This window comes from Heteronotia binoei, chromosome 21 (assembly GCF_032191835.1).
Source record: "Heteronotia binoei isolate CCM8104 ecotype False Entrance Well chromosome 21, APGP_CSIRO_Hbin_v1, whole genome shotgun sequence".
Classification (NCBI taxonomy): domain Eukaryota; kingdom Metazoa; phylum Chordata; class Lepidosauria; order Squamata; family Gekkonidae; genus Heteronotia; species Heteronotia binoei.
In genome coordinates, this window is record NC_083243.1 from 125626533 (window position 1) to 125640749 (window position 14217).

At 41.3% G+C, this 14217-nt stretch overlaps 1 protein-coding gene across 3 annotated transcripts in view; it reads left to right on the forward strand.

The window, feature by feature from the left end:
* The window catches only part of LUZP2 (leucine zipper protein 2), a 783128-nt gene that overhangs the window by 551384 nt on the left and 217527 nt on the right, over nt 1–14217 (forward strand). For all 3 annotated transcript variants that reach the window (XM_060262788.1, XM_060262789.1, XM_060262787.1), the window contains exon 6: nt 4712–4774. In XM_060262788.1, the coding sequence (XP_060118771.1) occupies nt 4712–4774 (63 nt within the window). The remainder of the gene's footprint in view (nt 1–4711; nt 4775–14217) is intronic.

Genomic DNA, 14217 nt, shown 5'->3' on the forward strand with positions numbered 1-14217 from the left:
GTGGGATAATTGGTTGCTTGGCATTTTGATTTTGAATACTTGGTCTCAGCTGGTGTGGGCAGCCCCCCCTTTCAGTACATGAATATAATTTATAGGGCATATATGGAGTTTTCTGGAGCTGCTTGGCTGCAGTATCATGAAGAGTTCAAAATGAAAGCTGCAGTCAATCCATCTTTATCTTGGGATCAGGTGCATCAGCAGCTATGGCTTCAGTTGATGGCTCCTGCTTAAACCTTCTACTGGGGACCATTCAGATAGTGGCTGCATTGTTCACCATGGTCCTGGGGCTCCAGTTCCTGTTCTGGGGGCCAGTACATTCAACCCCAATTGCTGTGTTGGGAGTTTGCGTTCCAATGGGCTTATTTGAAGAAGCCATGTAAGTGTTGGCATGAGTACCCCCTGTGCAAAAAGTCTCACATCTTCACTGCCTGTTCCAGGGCAAAGCCTTGGGGATCTGGTAAATGTGCCAGCAGGGCTGAGAAATTCTCCCAGATTGATGGAAGAGGGGACCAGTCTGTTAAAGCTGAAGCAATGTAGGAAATGATTGACTTCATATCCTAATTGTGTAGTTAGTTCATATCTGTAAGACAGTTTCATTTATGGTTTTTTTTTTTATCCCTTTCCAGGGTTCTAGGGAATCTTTTATATCCAATAATCTTCAGTCAGTATTGGGGATGGAGCATATAGTTAGAGAAAAGATAGCTATAGAATGCTGCAAGGGGAGGTTCCTGGGTCCATTTCCATCCCTTCCAGTTCCCAATTTGAAGGTATCCCCACTAGGAGTTATTCCTAAGAAGGCAGAGGGAGAGTTCTACCTGATACATCATCTCTGCTTTCCACAAGGTGGTTCAATAAACAATGCCATTCCTGACCACCTCTGTTCTGTATGCTATACTTTGTTTTATCAGGCTGTGAGGGTGGTTTGTAGGTGTGGGGTGGTGACTGAGATGGCTAAATACAATATTAAATCAGCATTTTGCCTGTAGCCAGTTCACTCTAATGACTTTGAGCTCCTGAGGTTCACTTTGATGGCCAGTTCTATATAGACCAAGCCCTGCCCTGTGCAGCTTTTGAGTGCTTCAGCTTCTTCTTTGAATGGGCTGCATGGTGTAAGGCCAGTCTAACTGACACAGTACACTACCTTCACAATTTTCTATTTGTGGGACCTGCAGATTCAGGGCATTATGCTTATTTGTTATGGTGTTTTACTGAACTAACAGAGGAACTGAGGGTCAGCTTAGCCCACAAAAAGATAGAGGGCTTTTCACCTGTTTTGACCTTTCTGGGAATCAAACTTCATACAATTCAGCAGACATCTAATTTACCTCAAGTAAAGTTAATGAAGTTGCAGTTTTGTTTAGCCACCTTTCTGTCTAAAAGAAAGGTTACCTTATTGGGGCTGCTACAATTACTGGGATATTTTAACTTTGTTTGCAGAGTAGTTGCCCCAGCTGTACTTTCCTTTGCACTTTGTGTGATGCTATGGCTGGATTGCGCAGCCCGCATCACAGGCATAAAATAAAATATATATAGTTGGCCCTTGCCAATTTATGGCTTATTCAGTTTCAGTTAAAGTTTAAATAAAGCTGCCCTTTAGTTATTCCAATTTTTGTGTCTGTCTCTTTATTCTGACTATAGGGGCAAATCTTCCCCTCTTCTTTCCATAAAATCACCTTATCCCAAACAGCTTTTCCTGAAAAAGTGGCTGCCAGATTTCACTTCAATCCACTTGCAGGTTATGTGTAACTTGTTATGGTTCCTGATCTTTACTTGACTCTGTAACTAAGTGCTGCACAGTTATTATGCTTAATCTATATGAGAAATATAGAAATGGGAAATTGCCTGAAAGCACTTTTGCAGTCTGCCTATCACTTTACACAGAATCTGGAACATCCGAACAGCTTGTCAATGTCGTAAATGTTGTTAATATATTAAAATGTGGCATTAATTATGCAAGTGCTCCTCTTTTCGAGTAGTGTGGTGTTTAAAAAAACATAAGATCCATTAGAAACCACTTTAAGGGGCCCCCCCATTCCATGAGACTTCTTAATATCCCGCGTGTAATGAAATATAGATAGTAATGGGTTTCTGTGTAATAAAGAGGACTGAAAATGGGGGTGGAGAAAGCATAAAGGACTCAGACCAGCTTTCATTGTAAAGTATCTGGGAAATTTTCCATGCATATCTTTATTTAATAGTAATGAGATTAAAAAGGGTGGTGAGTGTCTTACTTGGGTATATTTGACAATAGTTACATTGTCTGATCCACAGTAGTCATCTTAGCATGACTAGCAATGAAATATAGATTGAAGAATACCGAGTATCTGTGATACAGATATATTCACTGTTTACCAACAATTCTTATATTTCTTGGTTGGTGATTGAAAGTATTCTGTGATACTGCTCCTGGAAAATTAGTAATAGCACGTTAGTGTGGTGTCGTGGTTAAAGTGTCAGACTAGCACAGGGGTGGCCAAACTTGCTTAACATAAGAGCCACATAGAATAAACATCAGATTTTGGGAGCTAAAAGAAATGAACATTTGAAGTTTGAGAGTCATAGAATCATTGGATCATTGAGCTGGATGGGACCTCCAGGGTCATCTAGTCCAACCCACTGCACAATGCAGGAAACCCACAAATAGCTACCCCAAATTCACAGGATCTTCATTGCTGTCAGATGTCCATCTAGCCTCTGTTTAAAAACCTCCAAGGAAGGAGAGCCCACCACCTCCCAAGAAAGCCTGTTTCACTGAGGAATCACTATAATGGTCAGGAAGTTCTTCCTAATGTTGAGCCGGAAACTCTTTTGATTTAATTTCAACCCATTGGTTCTGGTTCTACCTTCTGGGGCCACAGAAAAAAATTCCACAGCATCCTCTATGTGACAACCCTTCAAGAACTTGAAGATGGTGATCATATCACCTCTCAGCCAGCTCCACTCCAGGCTAAACATCCCCAGCTCCTTCAATCTTTCCTCATAGGACTTGGTCTCCAGACCCCTCACCATCTTCGTCGCTCTCCTCTGGACCCGTTCCAGCTTGTCTATATCCTTCTTAAAATGTGGTGCCCAAAACTGAACACAATACTCCAGGTGAGGTCTTACCCGAGCAGAGTAAAGCAATACCATCACATCACTTGGTCTGGACACTATACTTCTGTTGATACAGCCCAAAATTGCATTTGCCTTTTTAGCGACCGCATCGCACTGTTGAATCATGTTCAGCGTATGATCCACACTGAACAATACAGGAAGGAAGGAAGGAAGGAAGGAAGGAAGGAAGGAAGGAAGGAAGGAAGGAAGGAAGGAAGGAAGGAAGGAAGGAAGGAAAATAGATGGGAGGAGGGAGGGAGAGGTAGAAAAAAAGCAGTTTTAATTTTAAATACGTTCTCCAAGATGCTGGCTGGCTTGACTTAGAGAAGTGATTTACAGAAACAAATGCCTTCTCCAAGTCGGCCAACAGGGCAAGTGGGCGGCTTTGAGAGCCACAGAATATGTGTGAAAGAGCCACATGTGACTTCTGAGCCACAGTTTGGTCACCCATGGACTAGCATCTGGGAGACCCAGGTTCAAGCGCCTACTCTGTCATGGAAGTTTTCTGGATGACCTTGGACCAGGCTCACATTTTTAGTCTAACTTATGTCACAGGGTTGTTGTGAGGATAAAATGGAGCAAAGAAGAACAATAATAGCTACTTTGGATCCCCATTATTTATTATTTACATATTTTCCTTTGCAGTTCGCCTTTCTCACTGAGACACAAAAACAGATTATATGCAGATCTGGATTAACAATTAGGCCAAGTAGGCACTGGCCTATGGGCCCCCACACCTTTAGGGACCCCGGGCTGGCTTTTCCTTCCGTTTTCGCTCCAGCTTGCAGCCCTCCCAGCTTGCATGAGCAGCCAGCAACTGAGCTGCTCTTTTCCCGATTTGCCTGGTGTGGCTGCTGCTGGTGTTATCACCAAGTTTGCCTCTCTCTGCCCCTCCCCTGAAGTTTAGTAAAAGGGGCTTTTAAGAAGGTGCCTGCAGGCTGCAGCAGGGGCTGTGAGTGGTGGGGCAGGCACAGACTCTGAGATAATTTGCAAGGACGCCCCCAAGATTTCATCTGCTTAGTGGCCTCCACATCTGACACTGATTATATGGTGTAAGTAACTGAAAATCAATTTCTAGGACTGTAGGAAAGAACTACATTTTAATACATTTTTCCAGTCCAGGTTTCTTTCATTTAGGAAAATTAGGAAAAAGAAAGAATTGGATTGGAGGAAGGGAAATGAAGCAATACATTTGGTTTCAATTTGCTTATTGTTACTAAAACATTCTACTCCTGAAATAATTTATTCATTTCAAGACTGAAATCTTCATTTTAGTCAATGAGTGTAGCTCCTCAACTTTCTCCTTTCTATCCTCATCACGGCTAGTAAGAACAAATATTTTCCATTTTAACTGACAGTTTGTTTTGAAAGCTTAGTGTATGATTTTTTCTGCCTGTAGAAATTAATATGTAAATTTCAATACATAAGCATTCTGAATTGTAAAACCAGAAGATAATACTTGTACCAAATCTGTTGCATATTTATTTCCTTTTTGAATGTATTTTGCACTCACCTAGCTTAAAACCCATATTTTGATTTACCATGTTTAATATTTAGGGGGCTCCTTAATATTTTAGTAGATTTTATTAATAAAAACATGTTTCTCTCCCTCTTTTAGAACAAAAGCCTGAAAAACAAACTCCTGTCCGGAAGCAAGCTTTGTGGTATTCATGCAGAAGAGGTGAGTAGAATTTGTTCTGTTCTGACCGCAACATGTTCATTGAGCAAACAACATTGTATCAACCACAAATTTATTTCAGTGGTGATGAACATCAGCCTAGTTGCAAAATTGCCTTCTGACTTCAAGTAACTTCTTATATGTTTGTGCACAAATAAAACTAGTTCCCAACTCTATTAATGGAGAAGCTTTTTAAGGTCATTTGTGTAGCTGGTTTTTAAAGCTTTAAGGTTTTAGAGTGAGACCAATTTTGCACTCAGCTTACCCCATGGTCACGTTCCTCTTCTCTGCGCAGCATCTGTCGGATTTCCCACTATCTGTGCCAGAGTTACAGGAAGTGTCGTGGCTTTTGTGCAGCAAACGGAAACTGGTTTTTAGCGGTTTCTGTTTGCTGTGCAAAAGCTACAATGCTTCCTGTAAATCAGGCGCAGATAGTGGGAAATCCAACAGATGCTGCGCAGAGAAGAGGAACATGACCGCAGGGTAAGCTGAGTGTGAAATTGGTCTGAGTTTCAATGGAAAACAAGAGTACAATATGCTGAATTATAAAAGGGAAAAATACTAACCACAACTGAAAGCTTTTTTCCACAGATAATGAAACATAATGCTCACAGTTAAATATTTCTTGCTTTGTGTCCAAATGTACAGTCATGTCACACACATTTCCACTGGCCACAGCATGCAAATACTAGTTTTCTATTAGTTTCAGTTGCTGTCATGTCAAATCTATGTTGTGTGAGATATGTAGGTGACCATCCATCAGCAAAGAATTGTGCAAATAATAATTAATATGCTCCTCCAGGCAGAGCTGGCCCTGCCACTAGGCAAACTAGGTGATTGCCTAGGGCGCCAACCTTCTGGGGACACTGAATTGGGTGCCCCCATGTGACTCGGTGATGTTATCAGTACGGAGGGGGGGGGGGGGGGCGCCAGAAGTTAACATTGCCTAAGGTGCCACAGTCTAGAGGCAGCCCTGCCTCCAGATCAAATAACTGAGGGAGGACACAAGGCAGGAATCTTATCAACTCAGTTGGTAGCATTTTTATTTTCAAAAGCAGAATTACTGTTACAAAGCATCTGTAGGTTTGAAGCATCTGGGCTCCATTAAAGCAAAAGATTTGCAAACACTTAGGGAATTTGGATGAGCAAGCAGCTGAATGTAAAAGCTATAGAAAACCCTTAGTGTGAAAGTGGGATTGGCATATATACACCTGGGTTGATAGCTATGTTCCAGCTCTCTAACTTTAAAGTTTGAAAATGGTAATGTCATCTCAAAATGTAATGGTCTTCTTTTTCACAGCAGCACCATATATTAGGCCATTTCTAGGTTATGTTTATTGGAAACAGGGTAGAAAGATAATATTTAAACTCATGAATCTGCAGCTGTTGGATTTTGTTTGACCCTCAGTCTCACTTTGAACCTATATAGGGTATTCTGGATCCCCCCCTGACACTAGAGGGGATGGTGAGGGGTAAGGTTGCCTGATCCAGGTTGGAAAACTCATAACAATTTGGTGATGTATGCCAGGAAGGACGGGGACCTCAGTGGGGTACAATGCCATAGAGTCCACCATCCAAAGCATCCATTTTTTCCAGGGAAACTGTAGTCTGGAGATGAGCTACAATTCTGGGGGATCCCCAGTTCCTACCTGAAGCCTGACATCCCTAACCCATGGGTCTTGTATCTTGTATCGCTCTGATGTGTTATACAATTTATATATATATATATATATATATATGAAATTGTGGTACAAAATAGTACCAAAGTCAGTATAGCACACTTCAGTACAATGAACTATGCTTTAAAATGGGAAACAACAACAAAAAGTTCTAAATTTATGCACATGAACAGCTAAGTATTGCTGAGAAAGTATGAAACTGTTAACAGAAGTAAATCAGTTCTATTGTGCTGTATGCCTGGGATTTTGTTCAGCCATTTTAGTGTGATATTTTAGGTTGCTAAGACTGCATTGACCCCTGACCCCCTGCAGTGAATCTAAAATGACTTATTCTTTGTCTGTTACAAATTCGCATGATAAGAATGATTGTTGCCAGAATCATTGCTCCATACCTAAACTTGCATCCTGTCTGGTGCCATGCATATAGCTGAGTATTCCTACAGTTGGTTGAAGTTGGCTGTCTTTCTAATGCATGATTAAATGAAGGAATAAATTATAAAAATAATGTAATAACTCAGTAACAGAGATGTTTTGGAAGCATTAAACCAGCATTATTTGTAAATAATAAGACAATGTATTGTTGACAAATCAATGTCAAAACCCCAATCCCTTCCTACTCCCCCCCCCCCCTAAAAAAAAATACCAGGGATTGGTTTGTTTTGGCTCTGTTTGGAGCAAGGAAAGCATGAGGCATTCCTGGTAGGCTTGCCAGTCCTCAGGTCCCAGCAGGGGATCCCTCGGTTTTGCAGGCTTCTCCCTGCTGCTGGCCAGCTGACTGGTGAGGGAAAGCCCCACCTCAACAGCCATGTGCCTTTAAAATTTGGCAGGCTTAGAAGACTTGATTGCAACTGTTTGTGTTTTGGAACATGTGTGTGACTTTAAATTTCAGCAGCAGGAAAGCAGAGGGTAGGGCGAGCAGATAGAGCCACGAGTGTGTGAAGCTGTGAGAAAGGCAGAGAGCAGACTCCATTTGTTTTGCATTCTTTTCAGAAGTCATTTCTATAGTAAAATTAATAGGAAAGAACAAAGTGGGAGTCCATTAGCACCTTTAAAACCAACAAAGTTTTATTCAGAATGTAAGCTTTCATATACATGCATACTTCTTCAGACAAGGTTTAACCCTACTTGCTAGCAATAGGGCAGTTAACAGACAGCTTTTATTACTTTTTATTGGTTTCTCATGTTCTTATGTTCATTTCTCATTTTAAATCACTGCCCATCAGCTATATGTACCTCTGCTTACTGTACCTCATTCCTTGTCAGAAGAAGTATGCATGCATATGAAAGCTTACATTCTGAATAAAACTTTGTTGGTCTTAAAGGTGCTACTGGACTCCTACTTTGTTCTATTGCTTCAAACCAACATGGCTACCCACCTGGCTCTATCTTGATAGGAAAGATCGGAAATAAGCTTATTATGGGATGGAGGAAAACTCCACCCCCTAGGCTGCTTTCCTTTCCTGTCTGAAGAAGCAGCCTTCTTCAGCAGACTGAATACATTCAGCAACTCCCCTGAGTAAATTACCCCAGTGAAATCACAAAAGTGTGGGCTTGTGAACTCTATTTTGACTGCTTTATGATTATGTGTGCATATCCCTTTAAAAAGCCATACATGGAAATGCTTTCAAAGCCTGACAAGGGGACTTGTGGGGGTATGATAAATTTCACTTTCATTTAGTGGAAGTGCAGCTGCCAGGGTAGGCAAAAAAAGAGGATGAGAAAATGAAAACTGTATTCAGGGAAACTGAATACAGTTTTCCTAAGTAATGACCAAGACCTCGTGAGAGATGTAAAAGTGATTGCACCGCTTGGGAGCAGTGACCATAATGTTATTGATTTCACCATTTGAATAAATAGGGAGTTGCCCCAAAAGACCAACACAACCACTTTTAACTTTAAAAGGGGTAAATTCTCTGAGATGAAGAGGCATTTGAAGAGGAAACTGAAAGGAAAGGTAAATACAGTCAAAACCTTTGGGGAAGCTTGGAGGCTATTTAAAACTACCATCCTAGAAGTTCAGATAAAATATATACCAAAAGTTAGGAAAGGCACAAATAGATATAAGAAAAAGCCTGCATGGTTAACAAACAAAGTAATGGAAGCTGTAAAAAGTAACAAGGATTCCTTTAAGCGGTGGAAAGCTAGTCCAAGTGAGGTTAATAAAAGGGAATACAGGCTGTGGCAAATCAAATGCAAGACTGTGATCAGGCAGGCAAAAAGGGACTATGGGGAGCATATTGCAAAAAACATAAAGACCAACAATAAAAATTTCTTCAAATACATTAGAAACAGGAAACCAGCCAGGGAGGCAGTGGGGCCCTTGGATGACCAAGGGGTAAAAGGATTACTGAAGGAGGATAGGGAAATTGCTGAGAAGCTGAATGCATTTTTTGCCTCTGTCTTCACTGTGGAAGATGAGAAGTGTTTGCCCATTCCAGAACCGCTAATTTGGGGAGGGGTGTTGAAAGACCTGATTTGGTGATGAGAGAGGAGGTCCTACAACTGATAGACAAATTAAAAACTAATAAGTCACCAGGCCCAGATGGCATACATCCAAGAGTTCTGAAAGAACTCAAAAGTGAACTTCTGGATGTTCTGAAAAAAATACGTAATCTTTCATTGAATTCTGCATCCATTCTTGAGGACTGGAAGGTAGCAAATGTCACCCCCATCTTTAAAAAGGGTTCCAGAGAAGATCCGTGAAATTACAGGCCAGTCAGTCTGACTTCAATACCGGGAAAGCTGGTAGAAACCATTATCAAAGAGAGAATGAGTAGGCACATTTATGAACACGAGTTATTGAGGAGGACTCAGCATGGGTTCTGTAAGAGAAGATCTTGTCTCACTAACCTTAGAGTTCTTTGAGGGGATAAACAAGCATGTGGACAAAGACGACCCAATAGATATCATTTACTTTGACTTCCAGAAAGCTTTTGATAAAGTTCCTCATCAAAGGCTCCTTAGTAAGCGCAAGAGTCATGAAGAAAGACAAGTCCTCTTGTGGATCAAAAACTGGCTAATTAATAGGAAACAGAGAGTGAGTATAAATGGGCAATTTTCTCAGTGGAGGATGGTAAGCAGGGGGTGCTGCAGGGCTCAGTACTGGGTCTGATGCTTTTTAACTTGTTCATTCATGATTTAGAGTTGGGAGTAAGCAGTGAAGTGGCTAAGTTTGTTGATGACACTAAATTGTTCAGGGTGGTAAGAACCAGAGAGGATTGTGAGGCACTCCAAAGGGATCTGTTGAGGCTGGGCAAATGGGCGTCGACCTGGCAAATGAGGTTCAATGTGGCCAAGTGCAAAGTAATGCACATTGGGGCCAAAAATCCTATCTATAAATGCAAGTTGATGGGGGTGTGAACTGGCAGAGACTGATCAAGAGAGAGATCTTTGGGTAGATAACTCACTGAAATGTCGAGACAGTGTGTGATTGCAATAAAAAAGGAATTATTGGAAATTCCCAATAAGGGATTGCAATAAAAAAGGAATGCTGGGAATTATTAGGAAGGGAATTGAAAACAAGTCAGACAGTATCATAATGCCCCTGTATAAATTGATGGTGCGGCCTCATTTGGAATACTGTGTACAATTCTGGTCACTGCACCTCAAAAAAGACATTATAGCATTGGAAAAAGTGCAGAAAAGGGCAACTAGAATGATTAAAGGGTTGGAACACTTTCCCTATGAAGAAAAGTTAAAATGCTTGGGATTCTTTAGCTTGGAGAAACGTTGACTGAGGGGTGACATGATAGAGGTTTCCAAGATTATGCATGGGATAAAGAAGGTAGAGAAAGAAGTACTTTTCACCCTTTCTCACAATAGGAGAACTCGTGAACATTCAATGAAATCGTTGAGCTTTCAGGTTAGAATGGATAAAAGGAAGTACTTCTTCACTCAGAGGGTGATTAACACATGAAATTCAATGCCACAGTAGGTGATGGTGGCTACAAGCACAGACGGCTTCAAGAGGGGATTGGACAAGCATATGGAGCAGAGGTCCATCAATGGCTATTAGCCACAGTGTATTGTTGGAACTCTCTGTCTGGGGCAGTGATGCTCTGTATTCTTGGTGCTTTTGGGGGGCACAATGGGAGGACTTCTAGTGTCCTGGCCCCACTGGTGGACCTCCTGATGGCACTTGGGATTTTTTTTTTGGCTACTGTGTGACACAGAGTGTTGGACTGGATGGGCATTGGCCTGATCCAACATTGCTTCTCTTATGTTCTTAACTGCAGTGCTGTATTTTTTTTTTTTTAGGTAATGGGAAAGTCTCCAGGCTCCACCCCCAAAGTCCCCAGATATTTCCTGAGTCAGACCTGGCAACCCTAGTTACTGGGCAGCCATTGTTTGAAGCAGCCGTTGTTTGAAGCATGGGGAGACATGGCTTTGCAGCATATATGCTAGCTGTGTCTCCTTCAATCAGGCTTTTGCTGCTGACTGCTGACCTGCCAATCCTTCTTTTGGAAATCACTCAGTTGGCCAGACACCTTGAAGCCAAGCAGGAATTTTAGGGGGTTCCTCAGATTTACTATAGGAGGAACATCTCTCTCTCTCTCTCTCTTTTTCTTTTTCTTTGCTGCTTTGTGATATCTTAGTGGCGGTTGGTTAAAAACCCTGGTCTTTGGACTGTGTAGGCCATAACTACTTTAGCAGGGATAGGACAGGATGATCATGATAGGTAAGCAACCTGAGGCATCAACAGTAATGGAGGGCATATCAAGAACAGGGCATCACTAGCTTTGTGGCTGGAAAAGAGTTTTCTTGGTGCTGACCAATGTTTTTCTGAGCCTGGTAGTGGCCATGTGGCACATAAGGGGAAGGAGCTGGAATTGGGCCCTTCTCAGCACACAGTGTGCAGCCAATTATAAAGGAGGCCAAAGGAAGATACAGGCCAAGCTTGGAGTCCAACAAAGGCAACCAGAGGCAGACTGCCTAGTGCAGCTTGCCTATTTAAATATGTTAGCATATTTAATAGTATGATGTAGATCTACCTAATTAATTATTTAAATAAAATAGTTAAACTTTGCATAAATGTATTTGAGGTTGATTTACTACCATAGTCCAACTTTAGCATATTTTTGATTAGTTACATGGCCCTGTCATGATTAGGGTTGCCAGGTCCAATTCAAGAAATATATGGGGACTTTGGTGGTGGAGCCAGGAGACATTGGGGGTGGAGCCAGGAGCAAGGTTTTGACAAGCATAATTGAACTCATGGGAGTTCTGGCCATCACATTTAAAGGGACCGCACACCTTTTAAATGCCTTCCCTCCATTGGAAATAATGAAGGATGGGGCACCTTATTTGGGGGCTCATAGAATTGGATCCTCTGGTCCAATCCTATTGAAACTTGGAGGGTGTTTTGAGGAGAGGTACCAGATGCTATGCTGAAAGTTTTGAGGAGAGGTACCAGATGCTATCCTCAAAAAACAGCCTCCTCAGAGCCCCAGATACACGTGGATCAATTATCCATTATATCCTATGGAATCAGTCTCCATAATGAATTATGGAATGACCTGCAGATATTTCCCTCCCCCCTCCCCACTTTCTGAGGACCTTGAAGTGGGGGGAGGGCCTCCAAACCAGGTGATTCTCTGCCCCCCAACTGGGGATTGGCAACCCTAGAGGATACAGGGATGCTATCGCATCTAGTCAAGCCCCTTATTGTAAGACAGAAAACTTCTTTTTTTTAGATCCCCTGTTTTGCATATTTAAGAACTCAGACAATTTCTGTAAACCATTTCTGTGATCTTTCTGGGTCATCTTTCTGTGAAAGGAGGAGGGGAAATATGCTTCCAGAGCATTTAATAATACTTTCATGGCTTCCATGTATTAGTATTTTCTGGAAAACCAAATTCACTCATATGGTATACTTTTACCTCAATATACTCTACCTGGTTGGTTCCATAGTTAGAGGCAAAAGTACCTTTAATTGTAAAATCAGTAGTTTTAATGCAGGGTTGCTTATACCTCAGATACCTGTTACTGTTATTGTTTCAAAAAGAATACTGTAAGTGGCTGCATTACAGGAACACTGTTTACTCATGTGCAGGTGGTAATGTCCTAAAAAAAAAAAAAAAACAGAGCCACTTTTCTGCATTCTGGCAAAAAAAAAAAGCAACTGAGGAATTTCACCCCAGAAAATTGCTATATATTTTAACAGTGATCCATGACCCTGAGGTCAGCTGTTCAAACACCTTCCAATGCAGTTCACTTACCATTTGCTGGTGATCAGGCAACCAATTAATCTAACGGTTGATTAGCTGTTCACAAACTGTGTGCATTTGCAAGAACAGGCTACTTGCACCAAGCAGAAGCCACCGAAAAATCAGCTGAGTGTTATCTTCTCGTCTTATGCTTGGGATTTTTGCTTTGTATCCAGCAATTAGAGGAGGATGAGAATCACAAGCTGATCAGCTGAAAGTCTGGAAACTTGCTGAAATTCAGCAAGATGCAGCATTCTCAGCCTTGCTGAGATGCAGCAAATTGTTTTGAGGTGGTTAATCAGAAGGCTAGTTTATTTCCATTCTGTTCTCCCACTTCAAATTGTCAGCTTGGGCTGAAGAGAAAAAGGAGATAAATTAGCTCTTTCTTCTCTCTCATTTGCAATTCAGGGATGAAAAGGATTGCTTCTGTCCCCACCCAGCTTGAGGGGAGGGAAGAGTTCCCTTTTGCAACACTGTTGTGTAGCTATGAAGGAAGCTGCACATTTATTTGACAGCTTTTCAAACTCTTGATACAATCTTAACCTATCCATTATATGATCACTTCTGATTATAAGTGTTTGAGGTTTGAATCTTTAGCCTTTCACCGACCCACCTTGATCATCACCTTTCACCAACCCACCCCTGTCAAAGAGTCCATTGTCAATGCCCAAATACATTTCCATCCCAGATCTTCTTCATTTAAGTAAACCCTGAAATAATGGTCCAGGTAAGTCTTCCTTCCCTTTGATGACATTTCTGGGTGCCTCAGATTGCCTTACCAGTGTTTCCTTTGCCATCCTCTCATCTGACCTGCATTCTCTAACACATGTGAGCTAATTTACTGTGATAAAACCAGAGCTGACTGCATTAAATGAATTATGTTTCTATTTTCCAGCAGCACAGAACAACCAACAGCCATTACTATCCCTCAGCTTTCAGGAAAACAATTAAAATTTCTACTTGCCCTTTTGGGGCAACGAGCTAAGTTTGTACTGTCTAGATGTTGATGGTTGGGTGACTGATTCTGTCCCAGCATAAAACTGGAAAGGTGGTATTGCCACATTAACCAAGTGACCCAATTCCTCTTTGTATTGTGAGGCTAAAGAGAAGTCATGTCTTCTGACCAAACATGATAGACTCTCTGCTCCACGTGCTCTACTCCATCGATGGTAAAAAGCAACACTATCTCTTAGGCATTTTGCAGTCTTGTAGCAGAGATGCTCACCTAGTCAAGTACAAGTTCAGACCTTTATTGGCATAAGAGCAATAATGAATCACAATCAAAAGTAGGTACAAAGGCCTGAAATATAGTAAGAATGATACATAAACAATCAATTAAAATAGCAGCCAATAATACTAATCAAGAGTAGACACCCAGCAATTAAAATACAGTAGTATGCCTAGATTTAATCTTATAGGCTTCTACTAAGAAATTCGCAGCACATGTAGTAATGTGGGTGTCAGGCTCTGTAACTCTATCATACTAAAATTATAAAATACTAACCAAATGGACTTTTCTATACTAACCCCTAGTCTTTGTGAGATTGTAGTTACCATGCAT